General features: G+C 39.3%; 1 protein-coding gene across 1 annotated transcript; it reads left to right on the forward strand.

The window, feature by feature from the left end:
* Nucleotides 1-11,691: 11,691 nt before the first annotated feature.
* B3GALT1 (beta-1,3-galactosyltransferase 1) lies at nucleotides 11,692-12,672 on the forward strand (the record flags this gene model as incomplete). The annotated part of the gene is made up of 1 exon (XM_080620577.1): nucleotides 11,692-12,672. One exon carries the CDS (start codon nucleotides 11,692-11,694, stop codon nucleotides 12,670-12,672), a length of 981 nt encoding a protein of 326 aa, XP_080476703.1.
* Between the last annotated feature and the right edge of the window lie 5,076 nt (nucleotides 12,673-17,748).

Below are 17,748 nucleotides of genomic sequence, written 5' to 3' on the forward strand. Positions count from 1 at the left end.
GCTCCTTAGCAGGAAAGCACCACTCCATGTATTTAAGACAAACAGACAAGATGATAAAATGTCATTCCAGCTTCTTTCAATGCGAAGAGGGGGTTAATCCCACTTTTCCATGAGGACTATCCCTTCTCAGCAAAGTAGCTTAGTTGGGAAGCCCAGACAGTACCACAGGCACTCAGTGCTGCAGCTGGAGGGGAGGGAGCGCAGCCAGCTGCAGGCAGCCACCACTTGCCTATCTTGGAGCTGCAGGTATTTGTCTCTGCCAGATTTAAGGCGACACTATCAGAAAACCATGCCCAGAGAAGTTCCTGTAAAGTGGGGAATCTCAATCGCAACTAACCAGTCACCAAAAGGAAAAAAAAGTGTATGTCTATGTCTAGGAAATGCTTTTCACATATTTGAGAACAAGTCCACTGGCTGAAGTCTAAACCATATTTTCCAAGTTGAAGACAGTTGCTTGGTTGGGAGGTTTTGTTATGTTTCAGTTCTGTGAGAGATAGGTGCAATTTTGAAAGTAACAGCTTGCATTAAACGTATCACAAGCACTTCACAAAGGGAATTAGAAACCTGAAGCCTGACTTATAAATAGCTCGTGGTGACAAATGCTTCACAACATTACCTTCACATTAATTACTGTGATGCAAGCACCAAAAAAACTGAACTTCAACCTGCAGGCTCCAGGATGTCTCCAACATGGGGAATATTTTCAGGAAAAAGAAAAAAGAAATGCCCATGTATCCATAGTCACAGCATCCAACAATTTCCTTGGAAATCTGATAACATCTTGTGCTTTTTCCAAAGCACAAAAAGTTGGAGCTACGCTATGTCATGGTCACCTAACATTTACAAAAATTTATAGCCTCGTTGCTGTGGAAGAAATAGGAAAATAACATGGATTCTAGCTATTTTTCAGCCTTAAAAAAAAAAAAAATCTCCATCATTCACTGGTAAAAGATTACAATAAGTATAGGCATCACACAGCTATGCCTCAGATATGGAAGAATCCCTCCAGCAACTGTCTGTCAATAAGAGCTATGCTCTGAGGTTTAAAAATGTATTTATACATAGCAGTAATCAGTGTTTCCAGCCTGAAGTGCCCCCAGTTTTAATGAGGTTAGAGGCAAAGTTTCCCAAGCATCATGACTGATACCTTAATGGGCAAGCTGGATTTTAGAACTTTTCCCAGTAAATCCAGAAGTTTTAATTGTTTGTACCTTTCCTCCAATGCCCTGGTAGCATGTGAATTATGGGAAGCAGATTCATTATCCATTTCAGTGAGTTAGCATCACCACAGACACTGGTAGTGTGGTTTCAGGTGTTCCAGTCTTCAAATAATTGTTATCCCTCCTTTTTGTGACAAAGATTAATTGACAGTGGCAGTGCTGCTAGGGTAGGCATCTATATAATCAAAGCCACTGTCATTATTCTTGATATCATAACCCAGACCACCGTTTCATAGGCATCACTCTGAATACAAAGCTAATGAAATAGGGAAATTTAAGAAGGGTAAGGCAGGAAGAGCAGTATATTTGATTTCAAACACTATTTCTTGAAGGAAGTTTAACCAACTGACTCCAGTAGTTATGTAACTAGTAGTTTCATGAGTAATAAAAATTTTGTTAAAGCAGTTGTAAAGGTTTCCCCCCTCCCCCGATTTTTCTGTTTGTTGTTGGTTTTTTTTAAGAACTCAAAGCCTCTTTTTTTTTTTTTTTTTCTGTCTTATACTTTCATTAGATGCAAAATATTGTAACGAGTTTGGAGGTGACATGAGCTAAAGAACCTTGCTGTGAGATTTCACAACAAAGCATAGCACAATAGCTAAAGAAAATAAAGGCTGTGTCTATGGCAACCCAAAGTGAAATCTGTTATTTGCATCAGTTTATAACCATACTGTGATGCAATTTACGCATTAGTGCTGTGACAGGGCGTGATTGATGTAATCACAAATGACCCATCACAACATGAAGTCACAAAGCGTATTTTAAAATTGTTTCTGAAAAACATGCATGGGAAAAAAATGCACGGATCTGACACTTGGCAACTCCTGGGCAACTTTCAAGGGAAAAAAGAAAAAGATTTCTGCTTAAAATTATTCTGCCCTTTCATTTTATGTTCTTCATCTCCTTTCTCTCCCCTTTAGTTAGAGCAAAGGATATGTGCTTTAAATGGCTGCTACAAAAGTCCGCAGCAAAACTCCCATTAACAGCAGCATGCAGGGTCTCCATGTAAATTACTTGCAATCAGCAATATAGAAAGACAGAACTGCTGATTGGCACATCCCAAGTTCTGATATTATTTTGAGTTGAGTAAAATCTAGTTATTAACCATTCTAGATTAATATCTGACCAAGCATAACCAGTTTGCTAACACTTTAAAAAGCCATCCGTCATAAAGAGCCTGGTCTGTCATCTCCTTCCACATGGAGTCAGCTGGGTGATACCACCATTGGAGACTTTGGAGAAGGACTAGGTTTCACACACTTTGACCAAGAGCCTTGTTTTCAAAAAAACGACCAAAACATTAAGAGGGCTACTGAAAATGTAATGCTGAGAGATGCCAAATGGGATTTAAAAAAATAAATAAATAATAAAATAAACAATATTTCAATTTCCCATGAATGCCAGATCTTATGAAATTGTACTTTCTTTTCCTGGTTTGCAAACCAACTGGGAATGCTTTGCTTTTATGAAACACCCAAACCCAGACAGGTGCAGCATCCAGTCTGGACAAGCTTGAGTCTTGATCTGTCACCACTTTGTCCTCCACCACCGGCAGAGGGAGCTCTCCACAGCCAGTTTAATTCAGAATCAGCTTTTCCAGGAAGAAAATGCAGATAAAGCAGCCCCATGTAGCCACATCTGGTGCAGACCAGGCTCTTGGTAACCACGACAGAAGGCAGCTACTCCTCAGTCATACTAAGGCCAATCATTATCACCCAGCTTCCTGAGGAGTGCTCTGTGTGTAAGAAAAAACCCGCCTGAGCGGTGTGTGGCCAACCTAGCAGCTCTGAGGTCTCTGCTCAGAGAAAGCAGGGAAATCTTTTCTGTATAGAAAATACTTCCTGAGCTGCAAAACTTGGATGCAAATTTATAGCTACAAAGTTCCTGATGTACAAACCAAGCCAGAGAGAAAAGCTGCTCAAACCAACACTGAGATCCCACCTTCATACCTTGCCAGCCGGTGAATGGTCTTTCATGCCAAACTCACATTTCCTAAACAGTAAGTTAGCCCACTCCCCTCAGCCATAGTAAATCTGACATTTGCATTGATCAGATTATACCTAGATACTTCTTACATTTGTTTGATCTTCTGCAATTGAAAATTGTACTTCTCAGCTTAGTCATGGTGGAAACTTTACTTTTTAACTTGCAATAATTCGTTCTGAAGCATGAGAAAAAAAGCAATGAAAATAAAGTTTAATTGTTTTATGTAGGGTGACTTGGCACTTGAAGGACAAAAAATCCTGGTTATATAGAGATATATTAATTGAAAAAATATAAGGTGGAATATACAAAAAAAGTCACTCATATGCAGATTTGCTTTCTTTTCTACACTTGCAGATGTTGAGCTTACTTTTAACTCCTAGACTCTGCAGTAGTTCTTTAAAGGCTAAAGAAGTTTCAGAAGCATGGGCACATTTACTGGAAGTTTTAAAACCTGCATTTTCCCTATGTAAGACTCAGAAGCTTTTCATAAAATTCCCTAATGCATAGTCATTCTTAGCTTTCATTCACATTAAGAGCAGGCAGCAAATATTGAAAAATAATTTACAAGTCCCAAATTTATTTCCAGAGATCTATTGTTCAATTCAGCGATGAAATACAGCATAAACTATCTGCAAATCAGCATTCATGAAAATAGAACTGTTAGTTTGAAAGAATCACTTGTTCAAATACTTGCTTTCACATTCAGTTACTGCCTAAGGTAATGCCCACCATCAGTACTTCTGTGAACAAGGAATGATTCTCTATGCACAAACAGCATATCTTAAAACATAGCCTGATTTTCAGAAAATATTTGTCCTTGTTGCCTTTGAAGGCAGGCATGGGAAGCCAGCCTCTTTTAACATAGGGCAACTGGGATGCCTGAAAGTGGAGCTGATATTTCTAAAAAACACAGACCTGAAATGAATGCTTGTACTTTTCTCTCCTCAACCCAAGACTGTGGCTCCTACATCTGTTACAGCCCCTCTCCACATATATCCTAGAGAGTAAGGTCTTCCTTTGCAGCACTGATTTGGTTTCAGGCTCATTACACCCAGGCACAGCAGAAGTATTCAGAATATTTAAGAAACTTTCAAATGAAGTTGCCAGAGAGGAGTCTGCAATCTCCTGTTAAATCACCTCTGCCATCTGTCCAGAATTTCCTCAAGAAATTACTACGAAAACATACAGCTAAGAACATAACAGCATCCACAGATTTCTTTGTAGATGCGTTCTTAATGTTCAGGATAATTTTCTTCTAAACAAGATTCGGTAATAATCACAGACTTTTCCTTTGGTAATTTAAGGACTTCATAAACGTGGAAGACATTTCAGTGTCTTGGTCTGTATACAGATGAAAGCCGTGATCATACAAAACTCTCACAAAAATCTCTCTTTGGGGAAAATGAGAAGAGTTTGCCACATTGAGTAAATAATTTAGCAGCTGCATTCCCTCTTATTCAGGGAAAGGAATAGGTACATTTTGGCAGAAATGCACAGTGTTAATTTGACTCAATTGTACTCTGCCTAACAGGCTCCTGGGTGTCAGGGTCATCCCCAGGGGTAAGCATCCTGACTGCCTCCACTCAGCACCTACATTATGCCTCAGGAGTAGATAGTGACATGGTATGGGTTACAACTGTGGTCAGGCTTCAATAGCTGTGGTTTCTATCATGTGTGTCCACCATGATCTAATTACATTAATGCAACTGCACTTAGATAGGATGGGCTTTCTTGAAAGAGAAATAACAACATTTCAGCAGAGACAGCAGTGTTCCAAAACATTGGCAAAATACTGCAGTTGGTGAGTAACAGTTGCTGAACTCATTTGACGTCTGCCTTAAAATTGCCCGTGAACAGTTAGCAAGATTCTGAAATGTGCTCATTATCTGGAGGATTATTCTTGATGTGCAGTCATCTTGTAAAAAGTTTGCTGCAAATACAGTCTCCATCAGGTTAATTACTCACAGAAGTTACACAGTGTTGCTTTCTGTACTCCAACAGGGTGGCTTCTCTGGCTCATACAGCACAAGCTGTGAATAGTACAATTAACAGCATGACTTTGATGCGCAATATGGAAGCATGATGCTAAACATTTGCTTTTTACAATCATCTACTCTAGCAAAGTTTAAACCTTTTATTACTTATAGTATGACAGCCAGGTTGGGAATGAGACAGATTGAATTAAAACATTTTTTAAAACAAGGATCCAAGAGCTTAACATTGCTGATGCCCTGATAAAAAGCTTTCTTTCACCCCAGAGAACAAAGGAAAGGAGGTGACACTTTCCTTTGCCTGTGCCAATATCCCCAAACACGATGCACCCGATCCCAACTGACAAAAGACAAAGCTGATAAAAGCTTTCTGCTCTCCTGGTCACAACCCACATCCAGCTGCTAGAGGGTCTTCAAATTTCAACACCAAATTCAAGACCATCATGGCAAAACTACAAAATATACTGAATCCAGTATCGGGGACTAGAAATACAATGTATTAGTGAATTTGCTACCCATTTTAATATTTAAGGCAGCTTTAGACGTGTATACTATTGAGTAGGTTAAAAATGTTCTGAAGAACTTCTGAGCAAACTGTTAAAGGATCCACAATAACATGTGGACATTGAAGTACTTCCAGTTGTTATTTAGATGAAAGTAGTGGCCTTAGTTCATAGACTTTATTCCTCCTCTTTTCCAAGTGAGTAACTAACAAAAAAGTTTTAACACACTAATCCAAGCACATTAATTTTTACACTCTGATTTCATTCCTTGTAATTCACATCCTTGATATACAAGTCCTGCATAGTGCATGGCTGCAGTATTTAATTTCAGGTCACAACACATGACAAGGAAAAGGTTTGCTGTCACAGACTTTATACTATGAATAATTTTGCAACCATCAACACAGGAGTAATTCCAGGAAAGCCCAAGTTAGGCACTTATTTAGGTCTTTGATGAATTATCATAATCTTTAGTAACAGAATTTGGCAACCTCTTAAATTCTTGACTGCTAAATCCCAGTATCACAGTATGTTAGAGATTGGAAGGGACCTCAAAAGATCATCTAGTCCAATCCCCCTGCCAGAGCAGGAACACCTAGATAAGGTTACATAGGAATGTGTCCAGGCGGGTTTTGAATGTCTCCAGAGAAGGAGACTCCACAACCTCCCTGGGCAGCCTGTTCCAGTGTTCCGTCACCCTCACTGAGAAGAAGTTTCTTCTCAAGTTTAAGTGGAACCTCTTGTGTTCCAGTTTATACCCATTACCCCTTGTCCTATCATTGTTTGCCACTGAGAAGAGCCTGGCTCCATCCTCGTGACACTCCCCCTTTATATATTTATATACACTAATAAGGTCACCCCTCAGTCTCCTCTTCTCCAAACTATAGAGACCCAGCTCCCTCAGTCTTTCCTCATAAGGGAGATGCTCCACTCCCCCTAACCATCTTAGTTGCCCTGCGCTGGACTCTCTCCAGCAGGTCCCTGTCCTTCTTGAACTGAGGGGCCCAGAACTGGACACAATATTCCAGATGCGGTCTCACCAGGGCAGAGTAGAGGGGGAGGAGGACCTCTCTCGACCTACTGACCACCCCCCTTCTAATACACCCCAGGATGCCATTGGCTTTCTTGGCCACAAGGGCACAGTGCTGGCTCATGGTCATCCTGCTGTCCACTAGGACCCCCAGGTCCCTCTCCCCTACACTACTCTCTAACAGGTCGTTCCCCAACCTATATTGGAACCTGGGGTTGTTCCTGCCCAGATGCAGGACTCTACACTTTCCCTTGTTATATTTCATCAAGTTACTCCCTGCCCAACTCTCCAGCCTGTCCAGGTCCCGCTGGATGGCAGCACAGCCTTCTGGCGTGTCAGCCACTCCTCCCAGCTTAGTGTCATCAGCAAACTTGCTGATAGTACACTCAATTCCCTCATCTAAATCATTGATGAATATATTAAATAATACTGGTCCCAGTACTGACCCTTGAGGCACTCCACTAGATACAGGCCTCCAACTAGACTCCGCCCCATAGACTACAACTCTCTGGCTGCTGTCCTTCAGTCAGCTCGCAGTCCACCTCACTACCTGATCATCCAGACCACACTTCCTCAATTTAGCTATGAGAATGCTGTGGGATACTGTGTCAAATGCTTTGCTGAAGTCAAGGTAGACCACATCCACTGCCCTGCCATCATCCATCCACAATGTTATTTCCTCATAAAAGGCTATGAGGTTGGTCAAGCATGACTTCCCCTTGGTAAAGCCATGTTGACTGCCCCTCATAACCCTCTTATCCTTGACATACCTTAAGATGGCACCAAGGATAAGGTGTTCCATCACTTTCCCAGGGATGGAGGTGAGGCTGATGGGTCTATAGTTACCCGGGTCCTCCTTCTTGCCCTTGTTGAAGACTGGAGTGACATTTGCTTTCCTCCAGTCCTCAGGCACCTCTCCCGTTTCCCAAGACTTGGTAAAGATGATGGAGAGTGGTCTAGCAATGACTTCCGCCAGTTACCTCAGCACCCGCGGGTGCATCCCATCTGGACCCATGGATTTATGGATGTCCAGATTGCTCAACTGGTCCCTAACCCATTCCTCATCGACTAAGGCAAACTGCTCCAGTGACCTGGCTTCATCTGAGGTCTCAGGAGTACAGGGCTCTTCAGGCCTGCCTCCGGCAGAGTAGACTGAGACAAAGAAGGCATTCAATAACTCTGCCATGTCTGTATCTTTTGTCACCAGGGCACCCATCCCGTTCACCAGTGGGCCTACCTTGCCTCTGGTGTTAGTTTTATCAGCTATGTATTTGAAAAAGCTCTTTCTGCTGTCCTTGACCCCTCTTGCCAGATTTAATTCTAAGGAGGCCTTAGCCATCCTAGCTGCCTTCCTACATCCTCTAGCAGCAGCCTTATATTCCTCCCGAGTGGCCAGCCCCTCCTTCCATGACCTGTAAACTCTGCTCTTCCACTTGAGCATACCCAGCAGTTCCTTATTTAGCCACACAGGTCCCCTGGCCCTCTTCCTTTACTTCCTACGTGTCGGGATGACACATAAATCACGACAAAATATGTATTTTACTGCTTAGTTCATGTTTTCCTGACTAATCGATCTATATTCTTGCTTGTGCAAGCTAAACATTATTGGAATTTCTATGCAGGAACAATGAGTGTTACCAGAAATAATTTGTAGGAACGTTTGCCCTATGGCCAAAAAACAACCCCAACACCACCTGACATAGCTACTTGTCTAACCCCCTCTGGGAACCTACAAAGAGAGAGATTAGCCCTGAAGGTGCCAATAATCTCAGCTAAAACAGCAGACCAAAACTGCTTAGCAAATTTTGTTATGTTTGCACTATTTGCCAATTTTGTTTGTGCTATTTTCTTCCAAATCTGTTTCCCGTATATAGCAAAAAGATCCGGTAAAGCAGGAAGATGAACTTTAATCTTCACATCTTAACCTCACAGCTGAGTAGGAACAGCTGAGAGACCCATCATAGGAAAGCAGGAAGCTGTTTTCTTGTTTTTCACCTCAATCTTCCTGAAAAATAATTAAATCTAAAACTTCACTCATCAGGAAAATTACAGCTAGTTCCCTCTTAACCACTTCACCTGCACTCTAAAATTACCATAGAAAAAGATAAACTTGTTTCAAGAGATAGCAATCCAAGGGTCAATATAAGAAATATTCATCTTGGACAGTTACCTGCAGATTTCATAACTGAGCAAAAAATCTCTACAATAGCTTGGAATCTTTCTTCAAAATAGTCTTCGGGTTTTGTGGCCTCTAATCCTTTCAGAGTACACAAGATTAGACATCACAGCCAATTATTGCTGTACACAGACATAGCTGGACTGGAAAGTTGTTTTCTATAATTTTGTGGTTTGTAAGAAGCACTAGTTACAATTTTCCTCTCACTCAGCTATTTGTTCAGTATTGATGGTAACTAATGCACATGCCTTTATTAAAGAAATTATATATAAGACACATGATTAGAGAATGCAATTTAGCTTCCTAAAATAATTCATCGTATGCAGAATATTAGAGGTATTTGTGAGCCTTAATGCTGGAGTCCATTAAATACAGTGACCCACGTACCCCTCACTCTACATCTCCAATCCACTTCTGTATTTCTTTCTTAACACAGTCTTCTAGACCTTACACTTCTATGGTTTTGATACATTATGTTATTTCACATTTGCTCTTTTTCCCACTGGGATTTCAGGTGGGGGCAGTTATCAGAGATTCACAACTAAGCCAGAAAGAAAACCAACCTACCAGATCAGGGAAGTGTTTTGCCTTTCTCACAACTGTGTCTCAGTGACCCCAGTGAGTTGATACAGCAGGACAGATCTCCTCTCCAGACATTACAGTAGGCATTTGTGTATATATTTACCACAACTGTATTTATTTAGAAGGATGTATGTGTATGTGCCAAGATCACTGTGTTTTGCAGCCCTATGGGGCAATCAAAGGCTTCACTTAAATATACGGCTACCACTTGGTGGGAGTGGATCAGAAACCCCAAGTCTTGTGACAAATAGTGAAGGACATCATATTCAACCTCTGCTTCATTAAACTGCCTCAGTATTAGGGAAAAACTGACTGAAATTGATGAAGCTCTGTAACAGGCCACAAATTCACATTATCCTATTTCATGGAAGGAGAGAGGGGTATATAGGTTCTGGGCATTAAATAATTAAAAGTGTGCATAATGAAGACTAGCAGGACAGTACTACCTGTACATCTGTAAGGAGAATATAGTCTGCACGTATTAAGCAAACATTCAGATTGTTTCTCTGCTGTTTTCACATCTCAGTGTGAAATAGTGGCACAGGATAACAGCACTGTAACTCTGATAGCCTACATAAAGAAGGCCTCTGTCTGCACAAACCCTAAGCAATAGGTCACCTGGCAGGAGACCCTGCCACAGGGCCACCCTCTCACTCAGTTTTGGAAAAAGGAAGAAGAGATCATACATACCCAACACTGGGGAGTGACAGGCTCCTTAAGAGGCATTTTGAAGTAATCCAAGCAACGTGTCAAAGCAGTGTGGAAACAGAAAGGACATTGCTAAGACAGGTCTTCTCCTTTTCAGCTGAATCCATATATATTTTGTTCTGTCCAAAGTAAATACTAAATATTTCAAAGACTATTGTGTAAAGCTCATCTGTTGCATGGATCTACTATACTTTAGCACTGAAACAATGCAATAGCAAACCAATGAATGCGAAGCCTACAGGCACCCTCCAGCTACTGGTGTGCCTTGGAGGAGTCAGCACTGATCCAGCAGGCTTAATGCAGCTTGTCTCATTTCCATGAAACAATGATAAACAGAAATGGTTCCCAGGAAACATGCTAAGAGCAAAGGAAGCTTCAGGGCTGGCATATTCCCCAGATCCGGGGAAGCCTCAAAGCTCCTTAGTGCTGGAGGCAAGGCTGGTGCAGCAGCAGGGATGCAAGAGCCCCAGCCAGGTAGGCAAGTGCTATGCATGCTGGCCAGTGAAATGATACTGTTAATAGGCTGCCATCATGATTTGTCTTACGTGGTATACTAATGATGTTTGCTCATGAAGTGTAAAGACTGGGTTGGGGGGGAGAGGAGAAGGAAGCCATCAAGAATAACTGAAATACATTCATTTATTTCTAGACTTTTATGAAGTCTACTCCGGCCCTGATCTTTATATGGGTAAGACAACATATGTTATCTCTCTCTCTCCTGCATCTTTACCAAGTTCAGTTCTTTACCAAGCACACCGAAGTGTGCTCTTGTTAGCAGGACTGACATTAACAGCGTTTAGACCAAATGAAATTTGTAGGCACCCATATGTATATTTGCGACTAATGCTATTAATCCTAAATTAAAGTACATGATTTTTCATGTTTTAAATAATTTTTAAGTGTTCCATGGCATATTTTGAAAGATTGTCCAGAAAAAATGCTAGCAAGCAAGAAAATGCTAGGAACCAGAAAATTATTTTCATATACTTTTAAAATAGCCAACCTAAATAGCCAACATACCATGCATGCTAAACTTCTTTTATAATCTATGAGAAATTATCAATCATAAAAGCATGACTTTGTGTTATACTGCTATATTCTAGCTGCACTATCTTGCACTGTGGTACCTTGTGAGATTAAAAATAAGATATCCAAGAAGTGCATTAAGACATTTAGCTTATTAATGTCCAATCATATTTAAACTCATTTTTCTTGCCATTGGCTTTTATGATCTAGCAATGGAAAATTTTTCTTCATATTTTTCAGAAATAACAGAAAATTCCAAGAAATGGAAGCCACTGCTAGTAAAAGAAGAAAAGTTGAGTATCACCACAGTTAATAGCTCCTATTTGAGATCCATGAATGATTACGGAGTTACTTTCCTATATCGAACTTTCAAGTTTCATTAATAATATGCTGCCTTCCTGGAACATAGGTGCACTCCTGGTACGAAGGCTATTTATTCATTGTATGGAGGAATAGAGGAGCTAGAGGAACAATGGCTTCAAAGGTCTCATGCTTATACATCTTGACAGTAGTTTGTTGGGCAAGTGCTCTCTGGTACTTAAGTATAACTCGCCCTACTTCTTCCTACACTGGCCACAGACAACTCAGTAGCATAACCGTAGCCAGAAAAAATGTTTCCTTTGGCAACATAAGAACTCGACCTATAAATCCGCATTCCTTTGAGTTTCTTATCAATGAACCCAACAAATGTGAGAAGAGCATCCCTTTCTTGGTCATTCTTATCAGCACAACTCACAAAGAGTTTGATGCAAGGCAAGCCATTCGAGAAACGTGGGGAGATGAAAACAACTTTAAAGGAATCAAAATTGCCACACTATTTCTTCTTGGAAAAAACGCAGATCCAGTGTTAAATCAAATGGTAGAGCAAGAAAGCCAAATTTTTCATGACATTATTGTGGAGGATTTTACTGACTCTTATCATAACCTCACTCTGAAAACATTGATGGGGATGAGGTGGGTAGCAACGTTTTGCTCAAAAGCAAAGTACGTTATGAAGACAGACAGTGATATTTTTGTAAATATGGATAATCTTATTTATAAGCTGCTCAAACCTAACACCAAGCCAAGGAGAAGGTACTTCACTGGTTATGTTATAAATGGGGGGCCAATAAGAGATGTTCGCAGTAAGTGGTACATGCCAAGAGATTTGTATCCTGACAGCAATTACCCACCCTTCTGTTCAGGTACAGGCTACATTTTTTCAGCGGATGTAGCAGAACTGATTTACAAAACCTCCCTTCATACCAGACTTCTTCACCTTGAAGATGTGTACGTCGGACTCTGTCTTCGGAAGCTGGGCATTCACCCTTTCCAAAACAGTGGCTTCAATCACTGGAAAATGGCCTACAGCTTGTGCAGGTACCGCAGGGTGATCACAGTGCACCAGATAACACCAGAAGAAATGCACAGAATTTGGAATGACATGTCCAGCAAGAAACATCTTAGATGCTAAGATTTTTACAGATGTAAATACTTTTTTTTTTAAAAGAAATTTTGGTTTAATCTGCTTATTTTTTGACAAAGAGGTCTGCTGATTTACAGGTTAAACTGTGGGATACTGTGAGAGGATTTTTAATGACTGATTTTTCATTCTCGTTTTGACTACTGGTTTACAGACTTCAGGCTCTTTTCATCAGGACATTACACCAACTGAAAGGATCTAGAGTCAAATCTCAGATTTTGTATATTATCCTCTATCACACATATCAGCTCCTGCATCTGTATGTAAAAGGACAGTAATAAACTGTTATGAGCTGCTTAACAGTTCATGCCCCAGCCTCTGAGATAAGACTCAGACCCTAAGAAATGAAGACTTACAAACATACTTTCATTCTTCTTTTAACACCCTACACCCATATGTATTTAGAAGTTTGTTAATAAACTGAGCAGTATACATTTGCACTGACCTTATACACCTGTACTGACATGTATATTTTATAGTACAATGTATGCAATTCCCAAACAGCTTACTGATGGTATAATAGCAGAATTTAGACAGGTAAGAACATCAAAGTCTCATAAACCTTAGAAAAAAATCCACACACTGAAGTATATATTTATCAACCAAGTGGTATTCCTTTAAGTTATTTCAGAAGATACCCCATTTCTTTCCACTGCCTAAAGGAACTCTAAAAGATAAAACACCATTATAAAATAAAGTAGAATCTGTAGATGAAATAGGACAGGGGAGATGTATGGAAAACTACCTGAGAAAACATACATGAAAAAAATATGAATGTCTTTCAACTTTTAATTTCATAGCAAGGCAATGTTTTTCATTAGTATCAGTGGATCTCTCCATTGTCTTGCATAAGCAATATATATTGAGTGACAAGCATCAATAAGCAGCGTATTTCTTCAACATTGTTCAGTGCACTATTTACTGACAAAAAGTAACACAAAAGCAGCTTTTTGAGAGTAAGCTCTGCTTTTTGCTACATGAATGAGATTCTACCAGATTTTTAATGGTGTAGAAAAGTAGGATCTCGAGAGATTCCCCAGAGCATACAACAGAAATAAAACACACAGAATTTTATTCAAGTTTCATAATGTGCTTATGTCTTTTGACTATGAATGTTAATGAAATGTGATGAAAATTATTTCAAGGAAAATTTTTTGATAAATTCAAGCCACCTCTATTCAGCACCTTCTAACAAAGAGTTAAAATATTACATTTCTCAACAAATAACTTGGATTGAAGAATTCTTAAACAAATTACACTTACACAAAATTCACCAAATATATTACTAGCTGCAGGTTATTCAAACTGTCCACAGCACACACACAAGTCTCATTCGTTTCAGCTGGCATTATGTGTAATATGTGAAAAACTGTTAAGTCTGTATGTTATTCAGGATGTCTATAAAGTTGTCAGAAATTAACTGAGTAAGAATTTAAAGGAAAACTCTGACCTGACTTTGTCATAGGTGTACATAGCTCTTTACAACAGTAAAGAGGGAATGAAGATGCTACCCCAAAAGGTTTGCAGTTTCATGACAAATTGTTAGTCTTATTCACTGATGCAGCAGTATCATTTTGAAAGGAACTACTTGTAAGTAAGGTGAACTGTACCTGGCTTTCAAGCCACAAGCAGTTTTTAAACAAATGTACTTCAGATCTAAAGGTGAAGCTACACAACAGACAGCCCAGGAGTTACTGCTAATCAACAGCAGCTTGTGCACCCTTCATAAATGAAGATCAGTAATTTTATATAAAAATATTGACTCTCTTGCAGCATAATTAACATTTATCCTTCCCTAGTTGATCTAGTCCTTGTTAAAGTTGCTCTTGCTCCCTATAAAACTCAGAACTCTAGCTAAACCAGGTCCAACTAATTGCATAGATGAATATAACACATACACAGATGGGGTGAAGTTCAGCTTTTCTTACCCAAGCCCTAGATATGCTTGTTTAGAAAGGGAAACAAGGGTGGAATTCATCCCCAGACATCAGGTAGATCAGACAGCATGGATGCCATCATACCAGGAACACACTTTGTAAGAACTCCAACCCAAAGCATGCAATCACTTCTGCTATCCCTCTGCACAGGGAGTAATTTGGAGTTTCTGAATCCACAATCAAATGGATTTGATGGCCTTACTTCTGTTCATGCTTGTGGCTTTGGAAGACAGCAGGGCTCCCAATTCAGATATCTCAGGGCTTGAGAGGCATGGTAGGCAGCCTTGAATTTCTCCTAGTACAAGTAGACTGCATCAATGATTGGTAGGTAGCCCTTGGAAAGAGTATCTGAAAAAAATGTATCTCCTGCCATTTATAAATAGATAGATCTTTAGAAATGTAAATGCTCATCTTGAAACTGATGTACATAGTTCTAAGGCATTTTCCTCTGTATTCAGCTGTATATACGTGTAAAGTCTGCTTGCTATGTAATATTCTGTTATGCATGGAGCTGAGATAGGCATTATATTTGTCCAGTGTTTCAAGAGCCTTAAGCATGTGTGCCCTAACTTTTGAATGTACAAGATTTTTTTTTTTATTGACAAGTGAATTTAAAAGAACACAACAAAAGCCTAATTTTCTACATCTGTTAATTTTCTGATACTAGACTTCACTAGCTTGTTACATTGAACAAATTTATTATTTTCTCTTTGCTCAGAAATTGCAATATTGCAACCTAGAAAGGGAGCAATATGTCTGTCTACACAAAGGGGAAGCTTGCTACCCTTCCACTCAGTAGTATTTGTGCCACATGGGGTACTGTTCACAAACGTTTGCATTAAGCTTCCTTTAATCAAAGAAATATTCATGTTACTTAAAGATCATTTTGTTCCACTGGGCATGGGACAAATGACAACTAGGTTAAAACATGCTGGCTTCTAGTCACTTCAGAAGTGTGATTATAATCACATTTTCATTCCAGAACGTACATGGACAAAGCACATTGATTGAAGAAGCTAGGGGGAAACTCCTCTCTTTTAGGAGGAGTTTTTGCCAAAAGCATTTTTTTGCTAAAAGCCTGAGAGTATTTAAACAGAAGTCTCAAGGTTCATTTTCCATCTTTCCTAATAATAATGTTAAGTATCAATTTTGATTCTTTATTGGGATTTTTTTTTTGTCTTTATAATGTAGATGGCAATGGCAATTTGTAAATGAAGAGTGTAATTAACTAGAAAAGCTTGTCAACAGTAACTGAACATTACGTGTAACATTATATATGGCTGTACTTATGTATTTATTTGTCTAAATTGTATATATTGTTTTATCTATAGTGTCTGTAGGAGTGCATTCTTTTAAAGTATTATTTACAGTTTTGTGGGATTGCCAGCAAAGCTGCTAATCGAGATACTATTTTTTTGTATCAATGTCAAATAAAAAAAAAAAAATTAAGAACAAAAATTAAAAACTGAAGGTGTCCTGTTAAGTTTTCTTCTTCACTTCTTTCTAGAAATGCAAAGGATATTACCTGAAAACACACCAATAGGCTCAGTTTTCATAAGGGAGAATATGGTGCTGCAAAAGCAAATCTGTAAAAAATAGTTGGAAAAAATGCAGCAACCTTACAAACCATAGAGAGATGCTTTAAAACAACAAAGAGTTTCACGTACACTAAAAACCCCTCCAATCACTTTCATTTTTCTGTCATTTTCACCGTGGCAGCCCGAGTCTAATTGCAACACATACATGGTGTTTAATATACAGCTTGGAGATATACAGATATTAGCACTAGTAGGGTGGATTTTGTGTAGCTTGATTATCTTAATTACAAGCATTCTATTTTCTCATTTACTTAATTGATTGTCATAGATTTCCAAAGAAATTTGCACTGCCCTAAGTGAAAGCAGTATGTAGAAAAAAAAAAACAAACCCAACAACAACAAAAAAAAAAAAAAACCAACTTAAAACCACTGAAGCTGGGCTATTCAAGCAGCAACATGCCACAAAAGGCAATAGGTATGACAGGAAACATTGCACAAAATACTACCTACTTTTCTCTTGTTAAAAGTGGGAATTTAGGAAATGGGAGGAGTTATCTGGAGGAAGAAGTTAAAAAAAAAAAAAAAAAGAAAACAGAATATGCCTTATTGATTCAGCTGCACCTGTAATAGAGTTGTCTCAAGTATCTTCCCTGATGACATGCCTAACGCAGGAAAAGAAAGATCCATTTTTCTGCTAGATCTGAGTGTTAGCTGACTCGACATTATAATTCTGCCTCACCTGAAAGAGCTAAGGAGAGCAAAAGGCAATTTGTCATGTGAGATTTATCCTTGAGCATTTATTCTGCAAAGGCAGTGCCACATATCAAGCTGTGCAGAATTATGTGCCATTGGCTTGTAATGCAACTTTTATCTGGGGGAGGCAAGTATCCCAAACTTGAGGTGTGCTGGGGAAGACCTACCAGTTCTGCAGCTAAACCAAGAATGATTCCAATCCCTACATCCCTTTTCCTTTAGGAGTGCCTTTCTCTGGCTTATTTTATAGCATGACCTCTTTCCTCAAAGTGAAAGCAGACCTCTTGGGTACCTTAGTATAGCAGTAAAGGGGGAAAAAACAGAGAGCTTCCTACAGTAGCATTTGGGAAGTACTAGCAGGCCCAGAGTACAAAATCATTTAGCACAACAGCCATTCTCTTTTGGCAATAAAGATAGCAGCCATGTAAGTGACGTAAGCCACAACCAGCTGAACTCATCCATCTTGATACACCAGCCATAGGGCTCAAAGTGCATCATGCACAGGTCATGCATCAGTTCCTGCTTAGCGTAAGACATTTATTAGAACATCTTAGAAAAGTTGTGCCAAAATGTAGAAAGAGTAGAAAGGGATAAAACATTCTGAAACATTCTAAATTCTTTTATTTATTCAACTTCATTAAAATTCCTCCTCAAAAAGAATGTTCTATTTCAAGAAGTTTCAACAGTTATCCATTATACATCTTCATACATCTTGAATATGTATGAAGATTTTACCTTCATACATATTCAAGGCCAATAAAGTAAAACACTGGTCTCCATTACCCAGTGTACTGCATTTGGATTGAGCTGTGTGAGGCAAATCAAATTTGATTGAAGTC

This window comes from Psittacula echo (assembly GCF_963264785.1).
Source record: "Psittacula echo genome assembly, chromosome: 6".
Classification (NCBI taxonomy): domain Eukaryota; kingdom Metazoa; phylum Chordata; class Aves; order Psittaciformes; family Psittacidae; genus Psittacula; species Psittacula echo.